At 42.4% G+C, this 20,745-nt stretch overlaps 1 protein-coding gene across 2 annotated transcripts in view; it reads right to left on the bottom strand.

Annotated features, from left to right (window-relative positions):
- The window catches only part of mcu (mitochondrial calcium uniporter), a 54,174-nt gene extending 34,981 nt beyond the window's left edge, over nucleotides 1-19,193 (bottom strand). Inside the window, exon 1 of one of the 2 annotated variants that reach the window (XM_019270230.2) lies at nucleotides 18,946-19,193. In XM_019270230.2, coding sequence (XP_019125775.1) covers nucleotides 18,946-19,062 — 117 coding nt within the window. In that variant the 5' untranslated portion in view covers nucleotides 19,063-19,193. The remainder of the gene's footprint in view (nucleotides 1-18,945) is intronic. The other variant, XM_010730320.3, reaches the window with a different exon arrangement.
- Nucleotides 19,194-20,745: the final 1,552 nt, after the last annotated feature.

Here is a 20,745-nt window from a genome sequence, read left to right as displayed (position 1 = left end):
TGACATGATCATCAGCAGGTTTAATTACTGGAAACGACTCATCAGCAAGCAGCCAGAAGATTCACATGTCCCCCTGCAGGATATATCACAGCTAATGGTTAATCTTAGATGTCACAGATGTTAAGTTAAGTGGGCCTCCCATGTAAGATGGTCCAACTGAATAGGCCTGTGGGTGTGATCTGTAAAGGCGGCATCAGCCTATGTGTTTTTAGCATAGTCTACCCAAGAGTCAACTATTTAATTTTGAAAATACTACCCCACACGGTAACAGGTACGGTCTTGTAAATCCATAGCAACTCTGCTGATGGAGTCACCGTAGGGTGAAATTCCAACAAATGAAAGAGGGGATGGAGTGGGAATACCTGATACTTTTGAAATGATCAAACTATGAAAAAGTCTAAAAATAAAATCTTTAAGTTATTCCAGCACTTAGCTCAGTGAACCCAGAAGGAGAAATTTGAATACAAAAACAATTATCCATGGATGTCTACAACATGATTTAAAACTTTGCCCATCACCTTACACCTAAACATGACACCTATCTTGTACATAATGAAAGGTGAAATAATAAATACTGGTTCTCCAGCAGGGCTTTAAAAAGCCTCTCAGCCACCCCGACCCATGAGACAAAGGAGCTGGGCAGGTGTCAGAACAGCTTTTGTGTGTGTGTGTGTGCTTTTACACAGTTGATCACATCAGCCCTGATGGGGAAGTCGCTGTTAAGTGAGTTAACCAGCACAGCAGATGGTAAATGGAAGCTGGTACAGATGACGGCCATTTTTACCTACATCTCATCCTTGTGTCCACGTGTTCAAATGCACAGAAGGCTATTTAATATTGCATGTTGAAGAACAAAATGTAGGGTCTGTTGTTGTGTCTTATACTTTCTCAAAGTCCAACTTCCCTGCTCCAATGTGACCAACATTTATTGTACAATTTAAGTGATTCACACTCTGATCTGGACATCTCTCCCCCATTCCCTTATCTTACTCCCTGAGTTCCTTTTCCTGCCTTGCTCATTCACCCTCTCTGCATCTCTAGTAGGAGAACGTCAGTCAGCCCCAGGGAGATGGTGGAGGGGGTGGAGAAGGAGGGGTAAAGAGAAGGAGAAAGTGGGGAGGCTGCAGGCAATCACTGGCCACCGAGAAGAGAGATGAAGAGAGTGAGATAGGAGAGAGCAAGAGGAGAATTAAATGAAATTGCCGCCACGTTAAGCACACCCTGTTACCCAGCCTGCACATGCAGGGTAAAGAGGGGAGGGGGATGAATAAATGACTGCTGCCCAATGGAAGTCTTTCATAGTTAAGGAGAATTGATCCAGTTACAAGGGATTCCCTGATGATAGGCAGATGAAAACTGGAGGGAAGGACTCAAACTAACCACATCAAAGACACGCTCACATTCCCAGTGAACCCAAATGATGACCTCTTCTGTCAAGATTTGTGTGTGGATGTATGTGTGTGTGTGTGGTTGTGTTTGCTTTGCTGCAGGGCTGGACAAAGAAATTACCAGAGCCACGCTGCAGGGTTCCTACAAGCCAGTATAAACCAGACAGAAGAGGAGAGGGCTTCACGGTCAATGTCTGCCTTCATCATTTATCACCTGAGAAACACCCACCCACACGTGCGTGTGATGCAAACACATACTAAACACATACCCACTGTTCATGTGGGACACACACACATATACACAGAACAGGGTCATGAAGGCGGGGCGTGCAGAGAGTGGGGTTGACAGCTTGGCGACTCCTGCTGCAGCAGAGATGAATGGGCGGGCTGAAAACTGCCTTCATTCATAATGAAATACGGCAACAAAGCAGCTTCATCCCCAGGTGTCTCAGGGACTGTAAGAGCTGGAGAACAGACGACAAAGAAAAGCAGGGAAGAGACTATAGGACAGAATGGGCTGTGCAGGCAGCAAAGGTTGATGCAGGCTAGAAGTCTAACATAAAAATATTTTTCTGATTTATTGCCCCAGGTGTTACCCATATAAAGCTTAGAAGGACAGAGAGAGCAACACCGTAACATTGCTGGTATTGTTGGAAAGCTGGAATGGCCTGGAAATGTCAGAACAAACATTTCTTACTTTATCATACTTTTTAAAAGACCTTGTTGTTCCATCTAGTTTTTAAAAAGGGAGGACCTAAGGTCCTGTAAACAAGAATGAGCTGAATATGAAGGAAGGAAGGACAAAAAGGATTTCGAGACCGGCTGCAGTTACAAGAATAGAGGCAATGGGTTAAAAGGGAAACGACAAATGTTTTATGGAATGTGCTGCTTGCGTTATCACGTACGTAATCCACATAAACATCCTCCAAACCATGGCGATAACGCTGATGATCAGCAGCACAGAGAGTAGAAGCGTGGGCGTGAGGGGGAGGAAGCACAGGCACGAGAGCGAGAGGGAGAGTGAACATCATCGGCGCCGGGGAGGAGAGGAGAGGAGGGACTGTGCGAGAAGAAATTCTGTCTGAGTGTGTGTCTACATGTCAGAGTGTGTGTGTGCGTGCGTGCAATCACAACAAAGCACTCATTCTTAGCAACTGTGACAGCCACAAATAGCAGGAACCACCTACCAGCACAACGTTATATGAACAGCAATTACACACAGAATTAAATTAGAATATTGGAACAGAAAAGGGGACATTTTCAATCTTTAAAACGTGGCAGTCAATACCAGCATTCAATTAGGTATGAAATCGAGTAAAGCAGCTAAATGTTGTATATATTAAGTAAAATATGGCTTACACTACATTACATTGGCGGGTTCCCAAACTAAGTGGCCCCAATTTTACACAGCCAGCAGAAAAAAATCATTTCAAGTAGTTGCTTACAAAAGCCAGCTGCTGCATACTGTAGGGAAACCACACAATGTCTACACAAGGCTGCAGCTAAGGATTACTTCCGTTATCGGTCAATTTGCAGATTTTCTAAATTAATCATTTAGTCTATATTTGTCACACAATTTAAAAATATCCATCCCAGTTTCTCAAAGTTTAATGTGATGTCTACAAAGATATTCAGTGTAATGTGATGCACAACAGACACAAGCAGGAAATCTCTCATTTTTTAAATGAAAAACTATTCATCAGTTATCAAAGTAATTCATTATTTTTCTGTCTACTGACTAATGGTTGCAGCTCTAGACTGCACACTGTGTGTTTACAGGCAGGTCTAACTCAAGCTTCATAACCATCAGCACAGATCCATCCTCCAGTGACCCTACTTTTTTTTTGGAGTCTGGCTTCATCTCACTGCAGCTCAGCTCTGACTATAATTTCAACCTGTGCTGTAACTCTAGTAAAGCACATAAATCAAACTTTTATGGGCCTGTCATTTGTCTCTAGTGAAACTTAGATAGGACAGCTCGTTAGCTGGTTCACTTTAGGACGAGTTTCTCTACAGGAGAGGCATAGGAAGTGGTTAATATAATGAATGGAGGCACTGATTTTTCCTCTTGTATATTAACAGTATCAGATCATACAAATGCAGAGAGATAAGAAGTCAAATTCAAATACAGCAGTGTTTAACAGATGGTTGTGTCTGTGTTACATCCCTGCGGTAAGTGCAGGGCTGACTGTTAAACACATTAAGCTGGTTAGAGTCTGAGATCATCAGCTGTGAAATTCAAAACGCAGTGTCACAAAAATACCATCAAAACCACGTGGTTAGATCGACATCAGTCTCCTGACTGTTGACAGCATATCCTCACTGTATACATGAAAACCATGTATATGATTTTGACTTTTTTTCTATATAAAGTGCTTACTGACCAATGAAAAGATGCTTTGTTACATCATGTATGTAGGATAGGTCGACAGCAGATATCTTTGCATTAGTAATGTTTTGAGCAGAAGAAAGACGACAAGCCCTGTTCCCTCAGACTGATGCAGATTAGTGTCAGATGGCCATTAACCTGCATAATGCTAAAAAAAAAGGAAACATGAAGGACAGCCTTGCTATTGATAGTTTATTGACTGAGGGAAACATAAAGAGGAGAGTTGAAGCTCAGAACCACCCACACCTCATTAGAACCATTTATTAAAAAACAAAACAAACAAAATATCCACTTTCCCTCACAATCCATTTAAAATATTAAACAGTTCGCTAATGACTGTGTAAACACACGTTTTCATTTCTGGTGCCTAATGTGTCTCATTACAGTCAGTTTTTTATTTGTTTTTTTATATCTGATGTTAATCTGTTTACCCAATCCAATAATCTTTTTAAATCATCTATCAGGAAGTTTATTGGCAAATTATGTAGATTTAACCTTTGGTGACTTTGAAGACAGGAGTACCCACACCACTTAACTGAAGGGCTTGTCCTCTCACCTACAGTGTGGCTTTCTTAAACTCAAGCGTGTACATCATTTCCACTGCACCCACACATCAGGAAGTAACCGTGCTGACCTGCAACATTATGGCCCTCCTTAAGAGCAACTGCACGTTCCATATTATTAATGCAAACTCTACACTTTGTGCTGCTCCTTCACATCAGAAGTTTTCCATCGGTGTGTGCTGCGAAGCAGTTTCTGGAAGTCACTAAGGGCGATTACCGATTTTTACCATTGACTCGAAGCTCAATCAGCCTCCACAGGTCCTGACCACAGTTGCCAGTAACACAGTACAGGCCTCATCAATGAATTCCGGTTGTATGAGAGAGGGTCTGACTGCTTAACCTAACCTACCCCGACACGGTCAATGCCTTAGACTTGCAAAATATATCTTGGTGTGTAGGAAGATGTCAGTTAAGCGCAGGGCTCAGAGAGAGTGGAAATAAAGCAACAGACTGCAGGAATGAGACTTGCATTTGCTGTGTCCGTGGGTTTTTATGACAATTGCAACATAAGATCAAAATTGAGCAGCAGCAAGTCTCTTCAAATTATATTTGACAAAATGATTTATTTTCAATTTGGATCAGAGTAGAAATTTGAAGGAAAAGCTCATAGGCAATTCAATAATTCAAGACTGGACTGAAAACGTCCTGTGCATCGTAGCGTTACATTTATTCCAAAGAGGCAGCTGAATGGAAGGAAGTGAAGGGAGTGGAGTGGTAGTCCAATAGTCGAGTCGTGAAGATGGCTTTCTACTGAGTACATGCCTGCTCAGAGAAATGTTGCACTGTATCCTGTTGGATGAGCTGATGTCAAGCATGGAGTAGCCATTTTGCATCAAGGCAGAGAACAGGAGACAATGGATGGATAACCTTCAGTTCTCTGTTGGTAAAAGGACATTTTCAATGTGTAAAGTGTTACCCAGGCAACAGCAGAAACAGGACTTTTGAAAAGCTCCAAACCGGTTTACTTCAGCCTCTGTTAGACACATGCACTGTGTAGCCTTGATTTTCTAATCTTCTTCCTAATGTTGGTGTAAAATAACTGCATTTGCAAGACAGCTCAATATATTTTAACTCTAGCAAAGCTGCCAAAGGCTAAAAACAAACCAAAAAAAAAAAAAAAAGCACTGCAATCGTGTTGCTATTACCTACCAAAAGAGGAGATACTCCTAACCTTTTCTTCAACTCCCACATTCTCCCCCTCTCACCTCTCTATACCTTCCTTATTCTCTCTCCACCTCTTTCCATTCCAATCCAGTTCATGTCCAGGTTGGGATTTCCCCAGGGTTCCCCTCAGGACCTAGGTCGGTAAAGGCCCTGGCAGTGCAAGTTTAAAACTCAGCTGGAGGTACAGTCCACCACTGATCTGCTCTGATGCTAAGCTCAGCTCTTCTGCTGCCTCGCGGCTTAACGGTTTTCCCTGGGAAAACAACCACCGGGCTGATACCTGGTAACCGTCTGGCTGAATGACAAGCATTTGATCTCAATGCAGCAGATGTAAGGAGGAATAACTCTGTAACCTTTCTCTGACAAGCAGATAATTGTCTTTTCCCTGTCTCTAAAAGGGAAGTTGTGCAGATGCACAGCGAGCAGAACACAACAGAAGAGACACAAATAACAGAGAGAATCAGAGAGAGGTGGATCAGATGACTTTTTCCATAGGCACATTAGAAACAAAGGTCTTTTTTTTATTTTATCCAAATGCCACAGCCACACCCACTCTTAGATCAATTCCCCCGGAGACAACAGTCACCCTCTGTAACACATATTAACAAGACTAGGAAACAACTGAAACAAAACATTCAGACTTTAATATAGCAAATGCTGGACATGTGGTCGTGTTCAAATACCTTAAGAGCAACATAATGGAGGACAATTATAGTGAGGCACATTCACATGCCTGGTACCGGCTGCCAGTGGGTCATGAGATTCAGACAGTACTGCATCTGTGAGTCTGTCACACCAGCATGTTTTGCATACACGAGAAGAGATTTGCTTTGCATACTGTGTGTGTGCGTGTGTACAGTATGTCACATTAGCGCGGCACAGTGATCTAAACTTTACGAGCGCAATGGTATGCAGGAGCCTATTACATGATGTTTCCCAAGCAAAATGGGGGGTGCTGCTACTGCTGCTGCTGCTGCAGTATTTGGGGTTGACTCAGACATCTGCAACCAGCAGAGAGGAACAAGCTTGCTCTAATTTGGCTTCCCCATACTGCTATGACAACAGTGTCCTGACAACTAGATAGAGAATGTAAATACTTTCAGCTAAACTAGCCCACAATCCTGTCCTCAACAATGGCTCTCTGATCACGAAGCCAAAGCCCAAAGACGGCTGTCTCTATGGAAATGCATCCTCCAACAAAGTCTCCTTTCCACCATCTCCTCCATCCTATTTATAGAATGGTGGAGCACTAGCAAGCTGGCAAAGGATAGTGAGAATGGAAATGTCTAGTATCTCCACTTCTGCATGCTGCCTGTCTTCTCGCTCACAGCTTCATTTCAAATCAAAGGCTTTGAATGAGCGTTCACACAAACAGCTGACTGTCAATCCCCAGCCTCACAAGACAAAGCAGTTTTTTTTTTTTTATGTGAGTGAATTTATGAGAAGCTTGTGCATGTTTTCAAGCTGATGCGAGACCTGCAGGCTATGCACACACATCCACGCCAGACAGTAGTGTGAAGACAGCAGGCATCTAGGTCATTGCTAACCTTCTCTGGCGGAAGGTCGCGGGACTCTGCGGTCCGTTGCTTTTTGACTTCCGAGTGTGGAATGAGGATGAAGGAACCACAGAAGTTTGAGGTCAACGGCTTCTTCCTCATAATCCATCAATAAAACAGTGTGTGTGCCTGTGTGCCTGTGTGTGTGTGTGTGTGTGTGTGTGTGTGTGTGTGCACTAGCTCATGCACAAAAATGAATAAATAGAGATAGGTATTTCATGTTTCTCTTACAGGTCTGTCATATAACAAAGAGCAGGACTAGCAAATCTATAGCACACCTGCAGCAAAGCCTCAGCCTACTGACTGAATGACCGCCTTTTACAGTGTGAAAAAGCAGCCGGAGCTCATGGGTGAAGTCCTCCCCTGACCACACTGATAGTCCTAATTAACATAAGCCTACATGAATGTCATGCTTATTAACACCACACCATAAAAAAAAGGAGCTCCAAACAAACAGCGTGGCATTAACTCAATGATCGAGAACAACAATTACGGCTGTCGGCTTTCATCAACAAATTCACTCAGTCTCAATGACCACTAACAAGACCGCAAGTCGCCATGGTTTTAATCAGACATTACCATATCTGTAGTGCAGCTGCTGTACGTATGTGAGTCAGGAGTTAAGTGATCTTTTTTATCCCAAAACACAGAAGTACTTCAAAATCATCCATGTCGGACTGACACGTCAGAGACCTCATCAACAAAGGATTATTGCAGCAGAGCTATTTACATAAGCAATTTACTGACTGCCCCGCATCCCAGAGGTGCCTTTGAGCAGAGGCGAGATTGTATCTCTCACACATCGGGCCCTCTAAGTCTTTACTGACTTTCACATGCGGGAAGACATAACACCACTTTAGAAAAAGGCAGGGCACAGTGTTTGAGAATAGGTCATGGTGGATTGGTCTCTTGTTAAGTTGGGTCAAATGACAATATCAATTTGTCAAATGTAAGAGATTTTTCTATACAAAGTAGCGCTCTCTATCTTTACTCTACTGTCTCTGCACTATTTTGAACTGCGTTACGTCACCGTGACACTGTGCAGTGCAGTGGATATTTGAATTTGAACTTGGCGTGGTCAACAGTGGGTAAACTCATTATATGCAGTCGTATTATAGCAATTATAGTAGATATGTAAAATGGACACCACTGTAAATCAGTTTGCTCTCATGATGAAGCATAAAAGATGATGTGGGTGGAAAAGCTCAATCTCATACACTGCAGTACAGTCAGTCAACAGTAATACGACATCACATGCCTCCTATATAGTCTAAACTGTGATATGATAATATGGCCATATTTCCCAGGCTTTCCAACATCTGCATAATACCTTTGTTAGAGGATTATGTGGTCAAAACCTTTCGTCCTCACAGAAATATAGAATACCATTAAAAATGAATGCCTGGTGTGAATGAGGCTCCAAAGTGCTGAGGCAGCAAAAGACAGGCTTAACCCCCCCACCCTCATGACACCACATGTTTGACCCATCCCCACATCTTCTCGTTGTAATACAACCTCCGTTCAGCTCCATGAGACAGGCATGCTTATTACACGTGTGTCTCCAGCCATTGGTCCACTTGTGCTGATATATATAGGAGTTAATTAAAAGAGACAAGGCTCAAAGTTCAGACAGCTGATTCGTTTAAAAGTAGCAGTTGAGTAGTCAGAGAAGACAGGCTTCCTATTAAATGCTTATACACGTAACCAAAAACACATTTCATAAAATGTTAGCTTGGGTTATTATTGAGCTTGTTGTGACCTGCGAGACATGTTTGGGCTTTCTCTCAGGTCCAGCTAATCATTACAAATACAACAATGGGACAATGTGAGCCCATTGTTGGACAGAGGTGTGCATCTTTGTTTGTTTTCTCCATGGTGAATCCTGTGTGTGTGTGTGTGCTTCAGTCTATCATGGCACTTCTACAGCCTGGGTAATTACAGTGCAAACAAACTGGGCATCAGGCTGAACAGGGAGTCTTGCTTTCTGGGGCTCATTGACTCGCCGGATGTGCTCAAAGTCTGATCAGTCTCTGTTCTTGACTTCTGGTTGTGTAATGAGGTTGTCACAAGCATCATTCAAAACGCACAGACGGCTCATTTCAGGCAGAGAGCAGGCTGCTATTGGAATAGCAAAGAGTGACAAAACAGAGATAGTGAAGTTTTGTGAGCCTGTGTTAACAGGCCTTGAAGCTGCTGGAGACACAATGAGGGTCAAAAACAGCAGAAACCTGTTTTACTCCAGCACACTATGCTTGTGGGCAGCAGACATCTTTTTCCTGCCATGACCTTTCCAACCACATGTTGCATCAGAGCAGCTGCCAGGCAACCACTTGTTTCTGTGTGCTTCCTGAGACACTCGGTTATTCCATGTGTAAGAGGTAACCGTCCATTTGAACACATGAAAACACAGTTTCCTCAACCCCAGCTAGTGTTGAATTTTCATGATTGATGTAAACCCATGACATCATTAAAGGGCAACTTAAAACAGCCATCTGTCAGGTCATTGCTCCAGCATCCCTATATTTGCACACATTTCATCCGTTTTGAGCTATTTTAAAACGGCCTAGACATTGCACCTGGTGGTCAGCTGTAGCTACACGTAAGTGCTCTTTTGGCATCTATACCAGTCAGTGACAGCTTGGGTTTCACTCGCACATCCAGCTATCTGACAAATGATGGGGGGCGGAGACAGCAGATGAATGTGACTCATTAGGGTCGTGACATACCAGTGAATGTTATTAATTTTGGGAGGTCTGGAGGACAGAATTACTGGACTTTCCCTGGAAAAACAGTGTGAGATAGATCAATTAATAAATAAAAATAAATAAATAAAACTAACAGTTACATTTACATCCAAGTCTAATGTGTTTGTGTTTCCTTCCTCATAAAACATTCAAAAAGCCATTAAAAATATATATTTTACCATGTTTATCAGGTAGCAGTCTTCTTCTTCTGTGCCTCTCCTGGCACAATACTACACTTCTTGGCATATTCTTGGCCAAGTGTTGAACAGAGAAATAGCATGAAACCATAGCCAAGAATAGTTGTACTTAGTGTGTCCTCAAGTGTGCGCACAAAATCTCCACAGAGCAACTTCAAATAAATGAATGCTATTCTATTAAAATATCACATTTTTAGTAGTTCTACTTCTTCTTTTGGATGTGCTTTGATCAGAACTTCTAATGACAACTTCAGTTTCCATTAAAATACCCTTCAAAGAACCACATCAAATCTGCACACGTCTTTGATTTGCTCTTGGCACAAAGCGTTGAGTAGTAATATATGTATGTAAGTTTAAACAAACTCAATTTTGACGGCTGTAACTAATGCTTACTACCCACTCAGGGTACAAAAAAAGGACCAAAGTGAGCCGAAGGAACAACAAACAGCAGCCGGCTTGGCACGATGCCTTGCTGAGCCGCCAGAGAAAGAGAATTCCTCTCGAGTCGACACACATTCCTTCCACCAGCTACAATGATCTTTACACAAAGATGATGTCACAGCTCTCCATACATCCTGTTTAACCATGACTGGCAAAGCCTTCATTTCCCTATGTTAGCCTAACATGTTTCATCACGCAGATAAGCTTTGAAATGCATGTAGATAACTCTGGCTCTTACTCACAGACCAAAGAAATTTGAATGAACTTGAAAATGTCAAGCCCTACTGCCATTAACCCAGTGCATTGATCCAGCAGGAACTGAACTACTTATGAACTTTTATGCGTGTGGGAGGGCTAACCAAGCGATTAGAGAGCCATTAGCATGTGTCTACTTATTTAGCCAGAAACAGGGTAATGGTCTTCTGAGTAAAAACCTCGAATTTCGAAGCAAACTGTGTTTTGTGGTTAGACGGATGCAATGATCCTTTCGGTTGCGCTGGGTCTGAAATGCGAAAGCTTTAATGAGAGGCAGCCCTTCTCACCCAGTTTCTCTTTAGTGAAAGAGGTGAGCCTGAGGCCGAGGGAATCCTCACATCATACAGTCCCAACATTTCTCTGAACAACTTCCCAGCCATTAATCCATCAGTAAAACAAGACTCATTCATACATAATGCTAGCAATTCAATTTACAAGCTGCCTCACTGTCATCAGCTAAGACAGTTTCTTCTTTGCTGCTTGCCTGTCTGTACAGTGATGATTCTCCCCTTGCTGCCCTGCCCTGATATGATTGTTCTCTGCTTTATACTGCACAATTGTAATTTATAGATCTGTCAGATTCTATATACCATATTGCTTTCAATTTAATAAAGCAGCACAATGTAGATAAGTGGGATCATGGCAGCAATACTGCACAGCATGGGTTCAGAGAATATAACTCTATCATCTATCATGGGAAGCTATATACACACAATCTATTTTTACTAGGATAAAACACCTGTCTAATCTTGACTCAATGTGCTGGCTTCATCTGCAGCTTGGGGAGATGTAAATGGAAAGGCCTAACATTCAAACTGGAGGGTTTTGCCTATGAGTAAAGGTATAGATAGACCTTAATTAGGTGAAATGTACGTACATGCTTTGGTAAAAAGGCAAGAAATAGTGCTGGAAAGTAGAGTTGCATAGTCTGAATAGTGAGGTTATCACATCATGTACATTTGCTTATCTATGAATTCTCCCATATTAGTGTATCGTACTGTGAAAATCTCATATCATTTCAACCCTTCTTACAATAATGGGCTGCACACACAAGTTGCTGAGCATTCACAAGTAGAAAATGATACACTTCATCAAAAGCTTAACTGACACTACCCACTGTCAAGGTCTCTACACACGATAACTTGTATTAATTCACTGTGAACTCGTATAAACAATCAATACATCCTGAAGAAAAATTCAAACCCACCCCTCTCTCTTGTCAGTTAGCTATACATTGGAGAGTGTTGATGTTTTGCAGGGCAAAGTTCAATCAAATTGAACTCTACTGAAACTCTCACTACAAAGCGTGGGATCAATTTGTGACAGGAGACAAATGCAACTTGGCCCCTTTCCTTGCTGAAATGAGAGAATTTTTGGCGTGATGGCACCTTGACCGGAGCCAGCGGGGGAAGGTAGACAACCGCACGAGTGAACTCAGGTAAGATATTAGTATTCTCATATCAACATGACCATTTGCAATTAAGGCTGCCCTACTTTTTTCTCTGGCCCGCAGATATGACTGACCCCCCTCGTATTGTTCCTCTATTGTACTTTTGCTGCGGCTGTGTAATTTTCAACTCACCAAGGTTTTATGTAAATCAAGATGTAAAAATGTAATAAATGAATAAAACATGCTTTTCATGTCAAAAGAAGACCACAACATTACAAAGTACAAATAGCATCCAAACTGTGGAATTAATATTCAGAAGAGGACCAGAGACAGTATTGTATGAGTATGTGTACGCCGTTCTCATGTTGGTTTAGGAGGCAAACTTGAAAAATGGTCTAGACCCAGTGGCTCCACACTCAATGACAGCAAAAAGCTCAATCTGAAAATGGTTGCACATAACAGTCACACGATTTGTTCTCAGATCTGGGCACGCCTGACCTTCATACAATCTGCCAAGTCTAAATCATACCGGTCACTTGGACCCAGCATCACCACAGATTAGTTTTGCTGTCACAATAACAAGCACCATCCCAAATCTAATAGCATGAAAGGCTGGGCTGCCAACGACCTTCATAGGTTGTAGCTGCAGCCTCACCTGCCCTCCTGGCAGAGGACACCACCAACCAGACATCCCAGAGATGAGAGGGGGGGTAACCAAGCGTTGCTTCCATCCATCATCGCATTACACACATTGGCCTAGTTTAATGTCCTTTACAGACTTGACTGGAGTCACGCTGGGCCACACAGAAACATGGGAAGCAGCTAATTAGTCTATGCCAACAGCAGAGGTTCACCAGTCATTTAACACTTCAAGGGTGAAATCTCTTCCAGAATACTAATGAGGACTTTGTCCATCACAATAGTCTCATCCATTACAATGCTACAGCATCTTCATAATGAACACCAGATTACAGAAGCCCCTGTGGCCCCTCAGTCTAAAAAGGAGTTGAAGCATTAAAATAACAACTGTATGGTATATACACAAACAAGGAGAGATAGAGGTGGGGACACTTCAGTAAATATCTAATACTTAACGTTTTCACCTTCCAGGAGAGTTATTTTGACCCTGGGGCAAACAGCTGGTGAGCGTGAGAAAGGATACCGTGCCGTGCAGGTGCTGTAATGTGATGGACTCAGCGAGCATGGGGAAATTAGCAGAGGAAAGCACTGGACACGCACCAGCATATGTCTGGAGAGGGAGAAGGAAAGAGCGAGTTTGTCTTCCTATGCCTGTGAATTAGCTGAAAATACCTTTCAGAGAAATCATGCATGTCATATTGTGACTAACTACACAGCTGTTCATGGGCATGTGTACAAATAACTGCAATAAAAGCTCTTTTCCATGTTGTCCTATGAAGGATAATCGGCAATTGCAGCAGTACTTTTACGCAATTAACAAAAACATCAAAGAGTGCCATGAGATACTGTACCGTGTACAACATCCAACAAACGCAGTATAACAACCCACTTTAGTCAATGAGATGTTGAAATATTGTAAGAATGTTCAGCTGCTACAACCTCAAAAGATATACTGCTTATTACACCAAAAACTATGTCAATAACAGACTCTCATGAAGCCAATCTCAGGCTTTAGCTCAACCACCTCACAGACCTGTCAACCTAATTGTGCTGGAAACAGTGAGATGCATGATGGAGACTGATAGAGAAAAAAGAAAGGATGTAGTTCAACCAATGCAACATTCTCTGTTTCAGAGCAGAACGCCTGGCAGGTCAGCTACACAGCTCCACCACACAGCTCCCGGACCATTGCAGACATTGGAAATTACTCTGGCTTCTGCTCGCTGGGGTGATCGCCACTTGAGCTGACAGGAGCTCTGTCAGGAAACACAGCCACTAAAGCCATCAGCATTTCATCACTGCACCAAGATGACAACACACACTTGTTATTTTGTTTGATGGAGAGTCAGTCCGTAACTTTTTCACAACACTGCGATGAGATGCCAACAAAAGCACCAAAAGATCAAGATCTCACAGTTATTAAAAGAGACTTAGGGGTGGAGATTAGTTCAATTTCCAGACAAGTTTGAAATTAAGGGGCATCTACAGTTGTTCTTAGCCACAACAGAATGTTGGAAAATGCAGAAACAATATTATTGCACGCTTAATGCACCAGTACCTCCAAGACAGTTATCTAAAAGTAAGGAATTTTGTTCCAAGTAGATGGTAACTTTTAAGTAAATGTAAATTAAAACCTTATTTAGCAAACACCTCAGAATACTGCTTTTTCCACTGCTGTTTGCTCATTTGATAATGATAAAATTAATTGCTGCATGTTCTGAAAGTCCACCTTTCAGCTTATCTTTTACACTGATCCTCTGCCCACGCACAACCAAATGAGGGCAAACAGCAGTACTAAAAAGTGACATGCTGCTTTACTAACAAAACGAAAAGGACATAATGCTGAAAAACTGTTCCCAATGCAAAAAAAAAAAAAGAGAAAAAAACTCACAGGGGTCGCAGCTTGTGCTAAATTCACAATTTCACTGGGCATGGAAGTCATCCAGAAGGGCAAATACATCAAGGAAAATGCAGCCATTTAGTATCTGGACATTGGTCTAACTAAGATAGGTTGCCACTGACACAGAGTGCCCGGCCGGCCGGCCTGCCTCCCTGCCTGCCTGGCTGCCTATAAAAGATTGGTTGTCTATCATCAATTTCCTGTTCATTGCTCTACAGCCCACTATCTAAAACTAATTCAAACACTGAAGAAGTGAGGAATCACTAGTGAACTGAACTCCCCAGTTGTTGAACTTTGTAGGGTTAGGTATCAAACTGGCTTAAAGCCAAGTTACACTTTAATGTTTGTGAAGAGATTTCTCTATGACTATTGGGCCAAGGTCAGAGTTATCATTCAACCTTTCTTAATATTCTGTACACTGTTTCTATTGCATAGTATTATACTGCTGATCGTATTTTATCATGCTGACAACTTGATTGAAACAGGGTCTTTTTTATGTCATCCTAATCTCTATAAACAGATATCTGAATATGAATACGCAATCTATAGGCAAGGGACCGAGATTTTTGCACTGGACACATTATGGTTTCCGTTTGTAGTCTGAGTAGTATTGACCAGTCACGTTTGAGTGGGCTTTCATTGCAACTGTCCATGTGGAGAGCAAAAGAGGAGGAAAACTGGCTGAAATGCAGTCTCGGGAGTTGTTGGCTGTCATCTGACAACAATTTAGCTTTTTAATAGATAAGTTATGCGCATTTGTAGATTTGCAGATATCTGTTTGTAGAGATTACCATCATGATTCACATGTATCAAGTTGCTAATCGGACTGCAGAGGAAATCTTGGCCCAGATATCCGTTTTCTGTTTCAAGACACTGGAAGCCCAGAAACACTAGCCATTGCCCAAAGACACAGCCAATAAGTTATGATCCTTCCCTCAATTTCCCTCATTTTGTTGTTCTTTCTGTCTATAAGGGAGTATTTCCTTGCCCATAGCTTTAGATGACTCCACTAAATTTCACCACGTCATTAAAGTGATGTAACAAATGTATTCATACTACATAGCTAGTCTGGTATAGGTGCACTGTACCTAAGTTGATGCTAATGTGGAAAGTATAAGTATGTTAACAAGAACATGGTATGAACGGAATATCCATCAGCAAATCAATCAATTTTTGACATTTTTGTAACCATGCCTTAGACTGACTGAAATTCTATACCTAGCATGAGCGTATGAAACCCTGCAGGAAAACTTAGATCAATTTTCTCACCCACTAAAGAAAAAACCTCTAAAATGCACCTCATGCCCATTAAAATAGCCTCAGTGTGCAGATAGTAATCCAATATCAATGAAAAGATGGAACAGTACAGCCGCAGTGACCAAAGATTATTAAGATAGATTGCTGTCTAGCAGACACGATAGGATCTGAGGACAGACATGCAGGTCGCCATCATAAACCTATAATGTCATAAACAGCCAGCCCCGCTGTAGCACAGAAATGCCATCAATTATTTTCCACACATGAGAGGGCCACATACCTGTCAATCATCAGACCCGGAGTGACAAATGAAATCATTAATTAGCCTTTCCCACATAAAAACGGCAGCTAATGTGACCGTCCATTCATCATGTCATGTCAAAATGCTTGGTCTTCCATACAATACGCCTATTTCCACAGTCATATATGTAAATGTGAGATCATAAATAGAGTGAGAGACCGATTGTGTGTCCACAAAGGGCAGGATAACATTAATGAAACTGACTGTGGAAAGGTTTATCAATCATTCAACCATCTTATCACCTTTAGCAGACCACAGCTACAAGCTGACAGCTACTCTCTTATCTTACTAATCCGGATAACTTCAGCACTGAGCCTGTGAAGGCAGCGAGGATAAATTAGTTTACTCCTACACTGATTGGATTAAAAGCCAAGGAGTGGGCCACGACCCCTTGGCCCCAAAGACTACAACCACTGACTGCTTAGCTGTAATGAACACATCGTCTTAAATGGAAATAAATGACTAAATAAAACAAGATTTTGTTTTTTAGAATGAAATCCTATTACATTTTAGACAAAACATATGGAAATCTTGACATAGTAAACCCCTCCGCTTGTGATTTATAAGCTTTTTACAAGGACTGTTATTCGCAGTGACTCAACTCCCCTGCCACACTTCAAGACAGCAGCATTTTATATGACAGCTGACTCAATAGTAATCTCGTGCAGGTTAAATGTGAGCCTTGGAGCTTCCAGTCTGCTTTGCACCCCTGGTTGTTGTTGGAGTTGACCCATCATGTTTGCGCCACGTTACAGAAACAGCAGGCAGAGCCCTTAGTCTGCTCACTGCTTGAAAATGAGCTCTGGACGGCATTATTTGTGTCTATTTAGGAACACGTCCCACCAATAGACACTACATACTTAATGGCAACTCATAATTACCTGTCCCACTGTAGCTTTAGAGGCATAGGTCTAGAAAAAGAAAAGAGAGCACACACGCTGCAGTGAAGGACTCACAAATGAATACAGAAGCTTGGCTGTCACACTGTGACAGGCTCGGGTTAGGAGCTGCAGCAGCAATGCTTCGATGGACGAGGACATAATATGACAGGCAAACAAAACTACAACCTGAGCGGACTGAAATAAAATGAAAATTTATTAGGGCCAAGTCTGCCAAAACACAACGAGCCGCAACTCAGTGTTAAATCACTTAGGGTTTAAATAGGCCTACTTATTTCCGAAGAGGGGAGAATATCACATCTCCACAGGGGCAAATGTGCTCTCTTGTAATAGTTCACAGTGGGCGACAGCAGCGAGGGCCAGTGTGAAGATGTGGCACAAGTGAGTCTATTCTGACAGCCACTTAACCTCCAAGCCGGTCTGTCTTACAGGAAGGGAAGCCTCATTTAATTTCACAAGGCCTGTGCCAAGAGTGCTTGTGTTTGTACAATGGTAGAAGTAAAAAAAGGGGAAAAACACGAGAAAGAGAGGAAGGTAAGACAAATAGAGAGACAGAAAAAAAGAGTGTTTCACATAGAAGACTTGTTCATGCCAGCTACAGTAAAGGGGGCTGTTCTCTCCTGGGCTGCAATGACTTCCTCATTCTTACGTATTAACGCCAGTCCTATGCCTCACCTCCCTCCGCAGGCAGAGTTTCAGGCGAGGGAGTGGGTCAAAGAGACAGGAACAAGATGTGCAACTGCTGCACAAAACCGACAGATTTGGAAACACGACTACCTTCCTGTGATTGTGAGTATTTTTGTGGCTGCATGTATAGTTCCACAGTATAGCCCTGTAAAGGACCCGCATCAGCTTGCAGAAAGAAAAAAAAAAATCCAGGATCTCCCAGCTGAATGGGGAAACACCCGCAGGGAGGGGAAGAAACAGCAGGCTGGCTGGAGAGTCTGACATCATCCAAGTGTGGACTTCCATGTTTCTGTGAAGTCTGGTATGTGTGTGTGTGTGTGTGTGTGTGTGTGTGTGTGTGTGTGTGTGTGTGTGTGCATGAATAAGCACACACACACACACACAAGTGTAGTTTTCCTCTCTAGCTCTGTGCAGACATTCATTATTCTGAGTTTCTGCTGCTGCACCACCACACACACAAGACTCTGCGGTTCACATGCCGTGTATATTAGAGGTGGATATATGAGGGGGAACCATCGGTCATCCAAACATTTTTTAGGAAGCTGCAGTCTATAAAATAAAAGCTGCTCACACCGAGCATTTCTTATTGCAACAGCACACAAATAAGAAGACACCCATACACCCCGTCCGTCGGTGATGAAACCAATCCCAACATCTTACTGCAGAAATAAAAAACCAACACCTTTTGAACGGGATCGCATTCAGATTCACGCACCAACAATCAGAGCAGAGCTGCCTGACAAAAGAAATATGTCCGCAAAGTTGAAGGACGCGGAAGAAAACATGAGGTATGAGGGTATACATGAAAGCGGGGCACAGTGTCTGGAGGCTAGTTACTGTAAACGGCGGGGAAGCGCCAGTGGGGTGTTGATGGGCTTCAGCAAGCGCTCCACAAAAAAAAAAAAAAAAAAACTGCATTGCCTGTGTCAAAGCTCCACGTCCCAGTGTGGATTAAAATACCACCATACACATCATGACTCATCTTGTGCCTCACCTTTCCGTAAAAGCTCAATGTGTAGAAAAGACATGAACGGAAAATCTTGAGGCTAGTTAGCTTTACTTCCTTAGCCAGCCCAGCCACCAGCGCCGCTTTTCTCTCCGGTCCAGCCTCTGCCTGCCCGGTCCTAACACACCTCTCTCTCCCCCAGTGTGCGCACCGATGTCCTGGGACTTACCGGTCTTATGTGCTGATGATGTCGCTGTGAAGAGACAACAAGTGCGGGGAGGCTGCCGGCCACCGCTCCGCTGCTCCGGGACAACAGGAGTACTGATCTGCACACTTTCGCAGCCATCTCTGTAGTGAAACCTCGCCGGGAAGGAGACTGCTGCGGGCGGACCGAGACGCACCGAAGGGAAGAGGGAGGGTGGTGGGCGGGTTTGCGGGGCTGGACTACGGCTTCACACACATGCCCAGTGTTGCACCAGTATGCAAAAGATAAAACACTTTTTCTCTGTGTGCTAGATGGTTTAAAACATACAAAATATGCACCACTCACTTACTAAAAGCCAAAAAAGTGTGATTATTATCATATAATGAAAGTATTACAAGTGTGCACGAATGTGACAGTAAACATGCTGACATGATGGAGCAGTGGAGTGTTTGAAAGCGGTCCAAGCAAATGAGTAAAACTGTGATTTCAGCAGAAATGATCAAAAACACAGTAAAACCACACCTTTCTCTTTATATCTATATGAACAACATCTCAGTGGATGAATACTGCAGGATGAATGTGGTGAACAGAACAAGTGTGTCCAATAGTAAAAGAAATATTGCATGTGCACAGCTTCCAGACCTCTTTTTATTATCATGGGTGTAGGTAGAGGAGATGGTGCCATCCTATAACATATAACACTATACACTTCAAATCATGTCTGATATATAACTTGTCTGAATGTCTCTGTGTTAGGCTACATCTTGGGGCACTTGCTGTTATTGGCCACACCATCTATTCCCCTATAACTGTGTCTAATATTAGCTTGTCCTTCAGTCAGTCTTGTGACCATGTCCCAAAAGAGCAGCCTACAGGATCAAATCTAATTTAACTGATCTTCGGTGACTTTTAAACAGCATGGGCTACTTCCTGAAGTACACATTTTTAAATGCTTTTCAGGGCTTCTGTCCCCAAATGGCAGAGAATGAGGGTAAGCGGTCGAGTATAAGGCACTCTGTTTTCTCCAGAATCACTCAACCACTACAAATGTAGGTAATAGGAGTGCTAATGGGTCTGTTCGGTCAATGATTGTCAAGGAGACTTTGCACGGTGCAATGTAACATGTTCTCCTTAATCTTTGGCCAAGCCTGTCATACAATACCGCCCACCACACCTATGTTGGTCAAGGGAGAAACTAGATAACACACAGTGTAACGCTTGAATTGTTAATATGGAAGAAAAACAATTTGTAACTTTCATTGGAGTGATTCAAATTACAACATGGCTTCATGTCATGGATCAAACTTCAAAGATAATAAATAAATAAATAAATAAGAAATAAGATTTTGTTGTTGATTGTGCATGTCTTCAGTTTGTCTGTGAAATACTTTAGTAATATGTCATTTCTCCAGAACTCATCCTGGTTCCTTCTGTACTTCTTCAGGTGCAGTGCATCAGGCTGTGTGGGCGATGCAATTTAAATGCAAATTCTCAGCCATGGACAAGGATCTGCTCAAGGCCTCAAGGCTGCATCGATTCACAAAGCGACTCTTTGTATGGTGCCAAATACTGCCAGGCAGTGGTTTACATAAACCTTTACAGTAATGCTGCAACTGTACCATGATGACATTATCCCATATGGTGTGTCTGTCGTCTAAACAAAAGAAGATACAGTAAACATTAACGTGAGACATACCTACAGGCAAGTCATTTAAGTTATGTGAGATTATGCATGGTTTTGTTTGTACACAGTGTATTGTGTTTAAAGTGTTAAATTGATTAATTAAGTAGTACTTTAAGTAGCTCATAAAGAAGGTGGGCCAA

This window comes from Larimichthys crocea, chromosome III (assembly GCF_000972845.2).
Source record: "Larimichthys crocea isolate SSNF chromosome III, L_crocea_2.0, whole genome shotgun sequence".
NCBI lineage: Eukaryota > Metazoa > Chordata > Actinopteri > Sciaenidae > Larimichthys > Larimichthys crocea.
Note: the sequence above shows the minus strand (reverse complement) of the source record. Positions and strands in the feature narration are given on the sequence as shown.